The sequence below is a fragment of the Rhamphochromis longiceps genome, linkage group LG17, assembly GCF_057381845.1.
Source record: "Rhamphochromis longiceps isolate RC_006_pf linkage group LG17, R_longiceps_female_GT1.1, whole genome shotgun sequence".
NCBI classification, from domain to species: Eukaryota; Metazoa; Chordata; class Actinopteri; order Cichliformes; family Cichlidae; genus Rhamphochromis; species Rhamphochromis longiceps.
The window spans coordinates 42,363,321-42,377,416 of record NC_140573.1 but is presented as its reverse complement, the minus strand read 5'-3'; the positions used below and the strand labels follow the sequence as shown (position 1 = coordinate 42,377,416).

At 46.6% G+C, this 14,096-nt stretch overlaps 1 protein-coding gene across 1 annotated transcript; it reads right to left on the bottom strand.

Annotated features, from left to right (window-relative positions):
- Positions 1-798: 798 nt before the first annotated feature.
- On the bottom strand, positions 799-14,007 carry mkrn1 (makorin, ring finger protein, 1). The gene is made up of 8 exons (XM_085386511.1): positions 13,858-14,007; positions 13,103-13,234; positions 4,940-5,121; positions 4,421-4,644; positions 3,030-3,244; positions 2,236-2,346; positions 1,673-1,817; positions 799-1,354 (listed from the first exon to the last, which is right to left on the bottom strand). Exons 1-8 carry the CDS (start codon positions 13,929-13,931, stop codon positions 1,142-1,144), a joined length of 1,296 nt encoding a protein of 431 aa, XP_085242637.1. The 5' UTR covers positions 13,932-14,007; the 3' UTR covers positions 799-1,141.
- Between the last annotated feature and the right edge of the window lie 89 nt (positions 14,008-14,096).

The following is a 14,096-nucleotide window of genomic DNA, read 5'->3' as shown; positions in this document are numbered from 1 at the left end:
CCTCGAGGCCCCGGGGTTGGGGTTAGAGGCTGGTAGTTTTCAAAAGTGTCCATGCTTACATCATTTATCTGACCGATACTGCAGCTGGCACGTACGGGGCAAATACTCTCCTCATGTCCAAATACAGGTGATCACCCACAGACCGCTCCGTCGGGTGCACGGGGTTAGCAGACGCTTCGGTTATTGAGCAGCTCACGAACTCTGTCCACTAGTGGCTTCGACACACTTGCGTTTTGTTCAGTAGTACTGCTGTAACAGTGAGAATCACACTGATGTGTCAGAGAGATCTGAGCTCAACGTCTCAGGTGAGAAACAGGCGACACGGAGCCTCAGGAGGGTTTCCTGAAGAACCTTTGTTCAGCTGCCATCAGTCACAATGTGGACCTAATTTGTTCCAAACAACAAACTCCTTTGTTTGCTCTGAGTTTTTGGAGCTGTTCAATAAGTGAAGCCTGACGGTAACAAAGACGCCCGTCCTGCATCAGGACACTTTAGTCCATCGTTTGGATTTTCTACAGTTTATGTTGAGGTATAAAATGCTTTAATGGCGTGAACTGTAGGAAATATGTGGCGGTGGAAGATGTCGTCATTACAGCTAATTTATTAACCATCTGCACAATATATTTGCTGTCATCAGCGTTCATAAAGAAAAAGATTGGGATCTTCAAAAACCATCTATAAAATCTTACAACACGGCCTCACGATTACAGTAAATGGTGCCGAGTAAGCTCGAGTGTAAAGTCTCAGGATTATGTACAAACACCTGGCTAGATAAGAAGTCAAACCCTCGCCCACAAATAAACTTGACAATTTTTATTATTTGAAGAAAGTTATAAGCTTTGTTAAATTTTATACCGAGTTCTTTTATCGTTTCCTTTTAACATGAACCACACAAGAAAGACTCACAAGAATAAATGTCTAGAAAATGTTTAGCACGAGTGCACCGACTTGTTGGTTTTTCCTTTTTTTTGTTTTTTAAATATTTTAGAAGTTCATTATTAATGGCCTGCTTAAAGGCACTGCCACAATACAGGGGTGGAGGGAAAGCTACTGTCCATCACTCGCACAAGACAGTCCATTCTAGTGTCTAGTATATACGGGGAGGTGAGGGGTGGATGTAGGGCGCCGGCGGTCGGGGCTGCTATAGGTAAATCTCATAGAAATCGTCCAGCTCCTCATGAAACAAGTCCCACTCGTCCTCTGAATCAGTCACCTCGTCGTCGGTTCCCGCGGCGAGCAGCATGAGGAGCATGTCGCTCAGCTCGAACGTTACCATCTCCTCGTCCTCGTTGTCGAAGGAGTCGGTGCTTTCCCGCTCGTCGAGGATGTCCCACAGCGGCGTTCGCCTCGAGTTCTGAAAGGAACCGCAAGAAAACTAAAACGAAACACATTTGTGCTTTTAACCATGTGGACACAGTGTAGCCACGGTTTCCTATTTTTATTTCACGGCTGCTTCTAATGTTTCCTGCACCATCGTCGCCCGCCCGCCCGCCCGCCCGCCTGCCATTGCTAATCCAATGCTGAAGTTTTTTCTTCCCTCTACAACACACCTACTGCTCGTGCCCCACCTCCCCCACCCCCCCACCCCACTCCCTTGCAGTGGGTGTCCAGAGCAGAAGATAAACACACTCTCCTGTCCGGCTATGATATGAAAGAGTTCAGAAAAAGTTACCCGGTTCCTGCTGTTGGATCCAGTCTGTCTTCGCTGAGGCTGAGCTTCCTCCAGCCGCCCGTCAGGAAAGGCGTGCTTGTAGAAGCAGTTTGAGCCAAAGGGGCACGTTCCACGACCCTCGTCAAAGTATCGGCATGGTTTACTTCTGGAGAAGGCAAAGAGGAAACCAGAGAATAAAGATGCCGTCTCGACAGCTCACACTAGGACAGCTAATCCTCGTGTGTTTCAGTTTCCGATCACGACTCCCCACACTGTGCGCTCACCATCCCACTGCTGTGTCTCTGATCACAGCTTCCTATTCAAAAATCTGCTTCTTCTTCCTGCAGGTTTTATAACTTGCTGTCGTTGGCCAGCTGCAGAGTTATAAAACCTGCCTTAAAGCTTCAGCTTCAGTCCTGCTCCTACTGCATTCTCGTTTAGTTTAGTCAAACTAAAGATGAACAACAACTCTGTGTCACCGTTTCCCACACTACACAATATGTTGTGTATACATGAGATGGTGCGACGCCTCGTTGCAGCAGCGATGCTCTTTAGTGAGTGTGGGCGTGTCATGCAAACCCTACCCCATGCCGTCTTTGTATTTCTGGATGAGTTTCTGCTTGTCGTCCTTATCTTCCACCCAGTACTCACTTGGGATGACAAAATTGGATGTGATTCGACACTCTGGACAAGACCTGCCCCAAAAAAGAAAAAGAAAGATTATTTTTGTTTTGACCCAGTCTCATTGTCTGACAATATAAAATGGCTTTAAGTGACTATTGTTGTGATTAATATTTATATAAATAAAATGGACCTGAATAAAGCACAGCAAGCATGCACTCACACTAGAACAGCTGGGGATCAAACCATCATCCTGTTGGTTCAGACAACCTGCTCCACCCTGAGAGCAGGGTTAGCAGCCACAGACCTCGGCTAGTGTCGCATTGAACGAGCTGATGTTTTCTTGACAGATCTGCGATGAACCTGATGTTTTCTATAAGCATCGTTTTGCCTATAGATATTTTTGCATTCCACTTTCTGCAGCTACATATTTAAAGAGCCTTTAAAGAGTGGACACTCGGGTGTGTGAGCTGGCTGTAGCTCAGGAGGTGGAGCAGCTCATCTCGGTTTGATCCCTGGCTGCTGTCAAAAATCCTCACGCTCCCATCCTTGCTAGTATGAATGAGTGAACGAGGCAAGTTGTATAAATGCTTTGAGCGCTCAGGTAGAGGAGAAAAGCGCCTAAAGAACCCTTTACAAAGGCTGGAACTGTCCACCCTGACCAGCCGTGAAACAACAAGCTCTGATGTCCTGCAGACTCTTACTCCACACCCACAATGTCACTTCCACTTTGTCCACAACAGACTGAAGCACTTACTTGATGATTTTGCTCTCAAACTGCTTGGCACTCCTCCACTTGCGAATGCACTTCAGACAGTAGCAGTGGTTGCAGTTGGAGAGGATGCCAAAGCGGCGCTCGCTAAGGTTGACCTTCTCAAACACCACCTCCATGCACACGCCGCACATCATGTCCTTGCTGCGCTGGATGGCAAATGATATCTCCATGTCTTTCTCATGGGCTTCAATGCACGCCTACAACAGGGAATGACCTTCAGTAAGCTGAGGAATCAACACAGAGGCCTTCACTGCATGCAGAACATTTCTGGCTTTAATCAGCTTCTTGTAAGTTGGGCGGTGTTTTGTCAGACTGCATTCAGGCAGGAGTAACACAGAGGACGGGTTGAAGAATCTTAAAAAGAAATCCACGGCTGCATTTACACACACTCATGGGCACGAATGTGGAGGGGACCAACTGGAAACACAAGCTCACATACATATACGCCCACCTACAGTTAGTGAAATGTCCCCTTTGAAGCCCACCACAACCAGAGCTTATCTATGTTTTTACATGCCGCCATTTTTGGGAGCATTTCAAGCTACCGTACATCAATACAACCGTTATGTCCCAGATTTTAATAATATGTTTGCATTAAGCCCATAGTAACGACATAAATTGCAAAAAAAAAGTGCAATAAACTACAAAAAAAATGGAAAATCTTTTTTTTGCACATATTTCTAGTTAGAGAAACGTCGGAGGGACGTCCCTCAAGACTGTTACGCAAAAAAGTCGCACAAAATAGTTTCCAAGCGCAGGAAATTTATTGCGAGTGTCTTCATAGTTTCATTTTTGGGATACACTAATTTTTATCAACTGCAGGAAAAACAAACAAACAAAAAAAACCCAAAAAACAAAACCAGCATTAAAAAAAAAAAAATACGTTTCCCACGAAAAATGACACTTCCAGTTTCTGCAGGTAAGGGCAGACGTGTGATAGTTCGCGCTGACATTTATTCTAACGTAGGAAGTGCTACGAACAGCTGATCAGATCAGATGTTTCTGGATTATAATGTTTTTGTTGTTGTCAGCGCTTTTTACATGATTTTTGCAAAGCAGTTTGTGGAAGGAAACTGCGACCCGGGACAAGCTGAATCCATCTTACACAAGTACAACTGCTCCAGTTTCACATGCAAAAACAATAATAATAATAATAATAATAACAATAACAATAGCAGCCTATGTGGTTGCAATTCCACCAGGATTTTAAAATCGTTGCGTAAAATGGGGCGTGCACGCTCCGATGGCCTTAAAGGTTTAAGTAAGGTGCGTCTCAATGATGGTTTCCATCATCGAGTTTGTGCAATAAAACGATTGCAGAAAGACGGTGATGGAATTTGTGCACCACCAGCAGGCCGTGCTGTAACGGTTACCTTGGTATGCTCTGAGCGCTGAGTGTTGTCAGAGGGGTGGAGCACCTGGAGGCCACACATGTCACACACATCGCCATGGAGATAAGCACAGTTGATTCCATAGCGGCACTCTCCGACAGCAGCATACGGACAGAGCTGCTTCCTCAAATCTTCGTTGTCCAGCGCAGGATCACGGTCAAGCTCCTCAATGAGAGGGACTGTGCTCTCCACAGTCGCTGGCTCAGCTGCACACACACACACACACACACAACTGAAGTTCCTCTGCGTTTTCAGATGGAGCACAGCATCCTTAAAGTGGAGCATTTTGAGCTTCACATTCTTTGCATGTTCATAGTTGTTCCTGGAGCTCAACCCTCGCGGGCTGGCAGGCTGGGCGCCGCACACATTATTTGGGTTTAAATGTCAGGAAAACAAAACACCGATGTGACAGCATGTGTGCATAATTAAGTTGTTTCCCCCATAACAGCAAAAGCATCAGCATTAGTAGGCATCGTGATGTTATCAATCCTGACTGCTCACCACGTCCACAGTAGGGCTGTCCTGGAACAAACTCTGCAGCATTGACCCAGTCAGGCACCACTGGTCCAGGCGTCGGCCCACTGGGCTCAGGATCTGCTGGACTGGGCAGCGAGACGGAGGCGAGCGGCAGCGTCTGGGAGGCTGGCAGTTCCTCGTTCTTTACTGGTTTAGAGTGTTCAAACCTGAAGAACGACAACGTCACACCAGGACTGTTACAGCGTAGCAGTAAACAAACAACACATCGCTTCTTACATTAATCAGAAGGTTGGTTCAGTCCTGGCTCCTCGTAGTAGGACAAGACTAAACTCCAACTTGTTTCTGATGCATCTAAGGGTAGAGCACCCACTCTGAGTCTGGGACAAGTCGCTGCCCCAAGTGGAGGAGCTTAATAACAATACACCAGGTTTAGTCATTCACATAATTACATTCAGGTGTTCCATCACTGGAGTCACAGGTGTATAAAATCAAGCAGCCAGGCCAGCAAACTGCTTCCACAGACATCTGTGAAAGAACGGGTCGCTTTCAGGAGCTCCGTGAATTCTAGCATGGTACCGTGATGGGAGGTCACCTGTGCAAGAGTCTAATCGGCAACTTTCCTCATTACTACAGTGGTATTATTACCACGTGGACGCGATTGGGAATGACAGCAACTCAGCCACAAAGTGGTCAGTAGGGCTACAACTAAAATGATTTTGGTTGCCGACTAATCTGCAGATTTGTCTTTGATTAGTCAATGATTATTTTATTCTCTCTCATCTCCGCTTCCTGTGGACAAACCTGCTGTTCTAGGATCCAGTACCTCACCTGCTCCGCCCACCTGTGAGGATCAGCCTCTCGTCCCACAGCAAATTAGATAATCATCCAGGAAACATCAATTTGAAAATAACCGAATGTATTTTAAATATTACTTAATGTGATAGTCAGAATAAAAAAAAAATATCAAGTTAGACAAATTAAAGTGCTAGTAATATGAATAAAAAAGGTGCCAACAGGAACTAAAACGGCTTCTGTCCGAAAGTTTTTTCAGTCCAAAACAACAAGTTTCCAAAGTTCAGGAATCTCGATTGCAGTGGAGAAGCTCTGGAGGGAGGCTCGCTCTTATCTTTGATGTTCCCAGCTGCTGCTGATAAAGATTCTCTGTCATGACTTCAGCCATTTGAGAGCTGCATGAACCTCTTTACAGGACAAACTCATCTAGAGCAGGGCGACCAAAAATATTTATCTCGATACACATTTGAAAATTTGCGATAACGATATAACTGATGATATAAGTGACACGAGACAAAATACTTTACAACTCCTGAACTTTATTAGTGCAAAAAAAAAACAAACAATCAATGTATTTTCACTTAAACAAGCAGCTGTTTAAGTGCATTAAAGTTATGTAAAAAATTAACAGTGCAAATGCAAATTCCTTGCTGACAGAAATTGGCCGACATATCCTCAGCAAATCAAATCAGTTTTATTGTCACATCACATGTGCAGGTACATTGGTACAGCACATGTGAGTGAAATTCTTGTGTGCGAGCTTCACAAGCAACAGAGTTGTTTTACGTTATTGTATTTTGCACAAGCAAAATATAAGAATGGCTACATCTGAGACTAACAAATATATGTACAATATATAATAGTATATGCATTACTGGATGTGTATACTAAATGTGTTTTTCTACGTGTGTGTGTGTGTGTGTACACATATTTTACAAATTAAATAGAGTAAACAATAAATAAAATATATAAAATATACAGAGTTGAATATGTGCAAAACAAGTGGCATTTATATACAGTGTGGAGTGCATAATGTTGAAGTTCCAGTAGTGAAGCTGAGGTGTCTATGACGTGTTCAGCAGTCTGATGGCCTGGTGGAAGAAGCTGTCTCTCAGTCTGCTGGTACGGGACCGGATGCTGCAGAACCTCCTTCCTGATGGAAGCAGTCTGAACAGTTTATGGCTGGGGTGACTGGAGTCCTTGATGATCCTCCCCGCTTTCCTCAGGCAGTGCTTCCTGTAGATGTCTTGGAGGGAGGGAAGCTCACCTCCAATTATCCGTTCAGAGCACCGCACTACTCGCTGGAGAGCTTTGCAGTTGTAGGCGGTGCTGTTGCCATACCAGGTGGTGATGCATCCAGTGAGGATGCTCTCAATGGCACAGTGATAGAAGGTCCTGAGGATGCGGGGGCTCATGCCGAATCTTTTCAGTCTCCTGAGAAAGAAGAGGCGCTGCTGCGCCTTCTTCACTGTTTTGTTTGTGTGTACTGACCACGTAAGATCCTCAGCCAGATGTACTCCAAGGAACCGGAAGCTGCTCACTCTCTCCACAGCAGCGCCGTTGATGGTGATGGGGGTGTGTACTTCTCTGCACCTCCGGAAGTCCACTATCAACTCCTTTGTCTTTGCGACGTTGAGGGTGGGATGGTTGTCTTGACACCAGTGGGTCAGGGCGCTGACCTCCTCCCTGTAAGCCGTCTCATCACCGTTGGTGATAAGACCCACCACTGTAGTGTCGTCCACAAACTTCACAATGATGTTGGAGCTGTTAGTGGCTGTGCAGTCGTAGGTGTAGAGTGAGTACAGGAGAGGGCTCAGTACACACCCCTGTGGAGCACCAGTGTTCAGTGTGATGGGGGATGAGGTGATGCTGCCCAGTCTGACCACCTGGCGTCTGTCAGACAGGAAGCTAAGGATCCAGCTGCAGAGGGAGCTGCTCAGTCCTAGATCCTGCAGTTTCCTGTCCAGCTTCGAGGGAACGATGGTATTGAATGCTGAGCTGTAATCTACAAACAGCATCCTCACATACGTGTCTCTCTTCTCCAGGTGTGACAGGGCAGTGTGTAGTGTCAGGGCTATGGCATCATCAGTGGACCTGTTGTGGCGGTATGCGAACTGTAGAGGGTCCAGTGAGTCGGGTAGTGCAGAGCAGATGAAGTCCCAGCTTCTCGAAGCATTTGCTTACGATGGGGGTCAGGGCTACAGGTCGCCAGTCGTTCAATGAGGAGATGGTGGAGGATTTGGGTACAGGGACGATGGTGGCCATTTTGAAGCAGGCTGGGACTACAGACAGAGAGAGGGAAAGGTTGAAGATGTGCGTGAACACTCCAGCCAGCTGAGCCGCGCATGACCTGAGGACGCGGCCGGGAATCCCGTCCGGACCAGCAGCTTTGCGTGCGTTCACCTTCCTGAAGCACTTCCGCACATCCTCCTCAGACACAGTGTGCGCACTGACGTCATCCGCGGTGCGCACACTGTCCGGTCTCATGGTGTTCGCTGTGTCGAATCTAGCGTAGAATACGTTTAGATCCTCACACAGAGAGGCCGTGGTCTGCGGTGTGCTGGTTTTCCCTCTAAAGTCTGTGATCGTGTTTAGTCCCTGCCACATACTCCGAGGGTTGTCAAACTGTTGCTCCACCCTGTCCCTGTACTCACGTTTGGCTGCTTTGATCGTCTTCCGGAGTTGGTAATGTGCGTGTTTGTAGTCCGATGTGTTCGCGGAGGCAAAGGCGGTGCTCCGTGCCGCGCGAACATCTCCGTTAATCCAGGGTTTTTGATTTGGGAAGGATTTAACTGTTCTGGCTGGGACGACATCTTCCACGCATTTCCTGATAAATCCACAGACTGAGTCTGTGTACTCGTCGATGTCTTTAGCAGCCACGTGAAACATTTCCCAGTCCGCGTGATCAAAACAGTCCCGCAGCGCAGACTCCGATTGGTCCGTCCAACAGTGCACCGCCCTCCGGGTTGGAGCTTCCTGTTTCAGCTTCTGCCTGTAGGCAGGCAGGATCAGGATGGAGCGGTGATCTGATTGGCCGAATGGGGCACGAGGGAGGGCTTTGTATGCATCCCGGAAAGAGGTGTAACAGTGGTCAAGTAGCCGATCTCCACGGGTGTTAAAATGGATGTGTTGGTGGAGTTTGGGTGAGACTTTCTTCAGGTTTCCCTTATTAAAGTCTCCGGCTGTGATAAACGCTGCCTCTGGGTGTGCGGTTTCCTCGCTGCTGATCGCGCTGTACAGTTCCCTGAGTGCACGGTCAGTGTCGGCTTGTGGGGGAATGTAAACAGCCGTAATAATCACTGCTGTAAATTCCCTCGGTAGCCAGAATGGCCGGCACTTAATCATCAGGTACTCCAGGTCCGGTGAGCAGAAGGATTTGACCGGGTGCACGTTCGCATAATCACACCAGCTGTTGTTGATCATGAAACATACACCACCGCCTCTGCTTTTCCCAGTAAGATCCTGTGACCTGTCCGCGCGGTGCACAGAGAACCCCGGCAGTTGTATTGCGGAGTCCGGTACTTTGTCCGATAGCCAGGTTTCTGTGAGGCAGATCACGCAGCAGTCCCGCATCTCTCGCTGGAATGAGATCCGTGCCCGAAGCTCGCACAGCTTGTTCTCCAGAGACTGCATATTAGCCAGTAATAAACTGGGTAACGGTGGTCTGTAAGTGCGCCGTCTCAGTCGAACCAGAACGCCAGATCTTCACCCTCTGCGTCAGCGTTTGCGGCCTCCAGGGCCAGAGAACAAAGATGTCTCACGTGAGATGAATGGGGGGTCTGCAAACGGAGGGTCCGTGTTGCAAAACTTGAACTCCGGAAAGTGATTGGAAAGTCCGTCTTTTATGTCCAGTAAGGTTTGTCGGTCGTACACAAGGAGACAAGTGCTGCTCGTGAAAAAATAAAGGAAAAGTAAAATTAAACACAAAAAACAGCTGTTGCTTGGGGGAGCTCGCGACGAGGCTGCCATGCATTATATGCATGTATGCCGTGTACATAAAATCGTTTCGAGGTCAGTAAACACAACCAGAGTTCATACATAAGGCACACGGGATTATAAGGGGCTCTGTCGACTTTCAGAAAAATCAAAGGATTGATTTTAAGTGCGCCGTATTTTCCAAACAACACGGTAATAACGACGGCCCGCTAGCATGCGCTACCAAAAATAGTGCTTTGTTGTGTATCTGACGGACGAAAGCTAAACCAGTTCCACACCAGTGAAGCTGCAGCATTTTTACAAACCAGTTCAGGTTCATCTGTTTCATTCAACGATCTGCTTTCGCTCTTCTCGTTCTGCGTCGCAGCCATGTGCGTATGAAAACAAAGGCACTGCACATGCGCGTTTTACCCATATTCTATCGTTATATTTCATTTTCTTGTCGTTGCCCAACGTTACACCGGTATTACCGTGAACGGGATGATATGGCCCAGCCCTAAACTCATCCATACGCCTGTGCTTCATACTAACAGAACAGAATAAGAAAAGACTGTTACTGATCACATCATGGTTTCTCAGACGGTGTAGTGTTCAATTAAACTGTCTAATAAGTAAACAGCTGATTTAATTAATGAAATACATAAATACTTCATTAATTTAAACCTTTTTTGAAATTATTGATAAGGTTCCACCCACAGATTAACCTCCTAGCGTTAGCCCTGGTGGTAGGCCACATTTAAAAGGGGAATAAATAAATAAATAAATAAATAAATAAATAAATAAATAAATAAATAAGCAGCGTCGGGGCACGCTGGGGCAAATAGGGTGCAGAGGTCACAAACCTCCTGCTGAGTCAGTCACTGCAGACCTCCAAACTTCTTATGGTCTTCAGATTAACCCAAGAACCGTGCGCAGAGAGTTTCATGATAGGGCGAGCAACAGCATCAAGTGCAATGCAGTGGTGTAAAACACGTGCTTCCACGTGTGGAGATGTGTTCTCCGCAGTGAGGAATGGTAAGGGGTTGTTTTTCAAGGTCCCTTAGTGACAGGAACTCTGGAGAATGTCATGCTCCTAACTTTGCAGGAACAGTTTGGAGATGAGCCCTTTATGTTCCAACATGACTGTGCACGAAGAACGCTCCATAAAGACATGGATGAACGAGTTTGGTGCAGAAGAACTTGACTGGCCTGCACAGAAACCTGACCTCAACCCGATAAAACACTTTTGCAATGAATTATAAAGCGCAGACTGCGATCCAGGCCTTCTCGTCAAACATCGGTGTCTGACCTCGCTTCTGGAGAACAGTCAAAAATTGTTGCTGTTATGGTTGCAAAGGGAGGGCTGACATTAAAGCCTATAGATTAAGAACAGGATGTCAGTGAAGGAGACAAGTGGAGCCCTTTCTCCTGTGCAGCTGGAGCTCCGTGCACAGAGACAGTAGGTATACTCTACTGTGCGCCCAAAGATTTGCCTCCCTGTAACATCATCTAGCCTTTGCAAGAGCAGCAGAGAGAGACTTCTACAGCGAGATCTAAAACTCTTCATTACATTATTGCTTCATTATAACTGGGACAGAGATCACATGGTAAACATGACTTTGAACGAAAGCAGCCAAATTTCAGGTAAGGCTATTTGTAAGCCTCACACACACTTTCCATTCCATAATTTGTTGGCGTTAAAACGTCCCTGTGGCTCTCCTTTTACCTGTGTTCAGAATTGCATAAACTCAGTCCTACCTGTGCCATCTCTGAACAACTGCATGCATCAGGTACAAATCGTGCACCGTGACTCAATGTGAGCTCAACATGGCATCATCGTGCTTTTCTGGTGCTTTCTTTAGTCATTTACTGAGTAAATCTTAATTACCAGCACATTTGCTGCTTTTGTTACTTTATGCATCTTTTTCTCCCCTTGATGGTTTTTTCTCCTTTCTGTTAGACTAGCTCAGAGCACAACCAGACTATTCCTAGACTGTGGAGTGTTGAATAAGTGGGGAGGGGAGGGCGCTGTGCTGAGGCAATGCATAAAGAAATGAGAGGAGGGAGCTGCAGCACAGTGAACCTGGGGAACCCAGCAACAGAGAGAAACAGAGACACAGAGATGGAGCATTATGCAATTGCCATGCAGGCTGCAGTGCACCCTGTCTGGCCCTGGGGGCCGCAGAAGAGAAAGCAGCAGAGAGACAGACACAGTGAAAGAACAAAACAGAGTGCATCACAATAGATAGAGCCCAGGGAATTCAACCTTAATAACCCCCCACAGCGAGAGTCTTTCTCTGGACTCTCAATGCAGGGTGCGAAGGCCTGTGGAGCCTCCAAAATAACGAGAGCACCTCCATGGTGCAGCTCAATCACAGGTATGGATGAATGTGACTTAACAACAACAACACACACAACAGTAACTCAGTACTACATAGCAACCTGAGGATTTCATAAAGGCAAAAATGCTATTAAAGAAAGATGCGAGTATGTGTGAAACCGCTGTGCCCCTGCTGCTGCTGGGGTCCTCACACTGACTCACCAGCTCAGAGGATCTAACTGGAGCAGACACTGGCTCTACGAGGCGGCTGGGAGCCTAATCCACTTTTCAAAAACACCTCTGCATGTTTGAGCCTCGTTAGTATGTATACATGTTGTTGTTTATTAATATAATACAAACATGCTGTGTACTAAAACAAAGCAGGGCTGAAACAATCTTCATCTTGTTAACAAAGGTTTTGATCTGTACAACTGTATTTTCATTAAAACTGAGAAGAACAGAAGGAAAGTGCCTGGAAACATATTGTTGTACATTTTGTTTATATTTAGCTGCTCACCTCTTTCATTCTTTCTGCAGCAGTAACAATAAATAATAACTTATTCAATCTAAAGCAATCAGAACGCTGGGAATTGGAAAATTCACCATCTTCAATGGTCAATATAAATAATCGAATGCTTGTACGTACTTATGTATAAATAAAAAAATATTCACTAACATTTAAATTAAAACAGAACCGCCACAAGTCCTTCTACAAGATAAACTCCAAACAAGTCATACTCTGTCAGATTTTAATTAGATTTGTCCATGCATGTTCTGAAACTGTCATCCTACTAATCTGGGCCTCTGAAGGCAGAGTCCCACCGTGTAAAATACACAGCACGACCCAGGCAGTCATTTTAAATACAAGAGTTCATGCAGTAAAACAGCAGGTCATCGTGTGTGATTCTGACCCACATAAAGCTGCCACACACACAGACCAACAACATGTTGACATTAAGGCGCAGTCTCGGGTGTCACATCTACTTGAGGGGGACACTTCTGAGAAGCCCTGCTAGCAAACCCGCTATGCTGCCACTTTTAGAAAGCAGCTCAGCTCTCAGCTGAAAACACGTTGCAGGGCCGCTGCGTCGCAGCACGAACATGCAAGCTCGGTTTCGCTCAGGTGCACATTCCTGCTCTGGTGTCAGTTCAGTCTTTACCTGCAACGGTCCCCAAACGCGCAGTTTCCCTTCTGAAAGAATTTGCAAATCATGCTGGCAGGTTTGCTGCTGGTCAGGTCATGGGAATAACGACAGTTCTCCCCTTCTTTGCACAGACCGTGCATGAAATATCTGGAAATACAAAAGGAAATCAAAGTTTACTTAACACATGAAACAGCGTGTTTCCTTTTAGAGCCCAATGTCAGCGTTAAAAAGCAGCCAGCCCGTCACTTGGATGTAGGCGAATCAAATGCGTGTCGATGTCATCTTGTACTTTCATACTCATAACGCCATCGCGGTCATGTTTAAGGGACCGCGGCGCTAGCTTGGTCCGGATGTGAACCTAGCAGATGATGTGACACCGAAAGGCAACAACTAGTTAAAGCCGCTGGTTTAAACGCAGATTAGTTTGTTGGTTTTAATGTGAAACTAGTGAGAACTGCTAGCTGAGACTAGCTTCAGAGCTTTCGTCGAGGGGCTGCTGTGTGACACTAGCTTTACAGTTCAGCGTTGCCGATCCGATTGTCGAAAGCGTAGCTAGCAGGACGGCGGCTAAACTAGCACAGCAGGCTGCTGTGTGACCACAACACAGCGAACATGACAACATTACAGCTAGCTCCGCGAACAGCTGAGCGGACCCTTGAAAGACATTCCCGTCAATCACTCATAAGCTGCCCTGGCAGCGTTATTCTGGCGTCAAACGGCACGGTGTGCGATCGCCGTCTGAATGTGCTAGTTCTATTGTCTTGTCCTACCTGCAGGTTACGTGTTTTGTCCAACCGCCTGTTACTGCTGAAGCCGCCGTTGACGCTGCTGCTGCCTCCGCCATTGCTGTTTATGTTGAGAAGCTACAGCCGGATGTTCCGGACAGTTTCGCTCGAGCTCGGCATCTTTCGACTGTGGACAATTTAAGCCGAAGTTCACCGAAAAACCGTCTCCGTGCAGACTGCCGTCCACTACGCGGCACCGTTGGCAGGTTAGATGTTCGACCTTA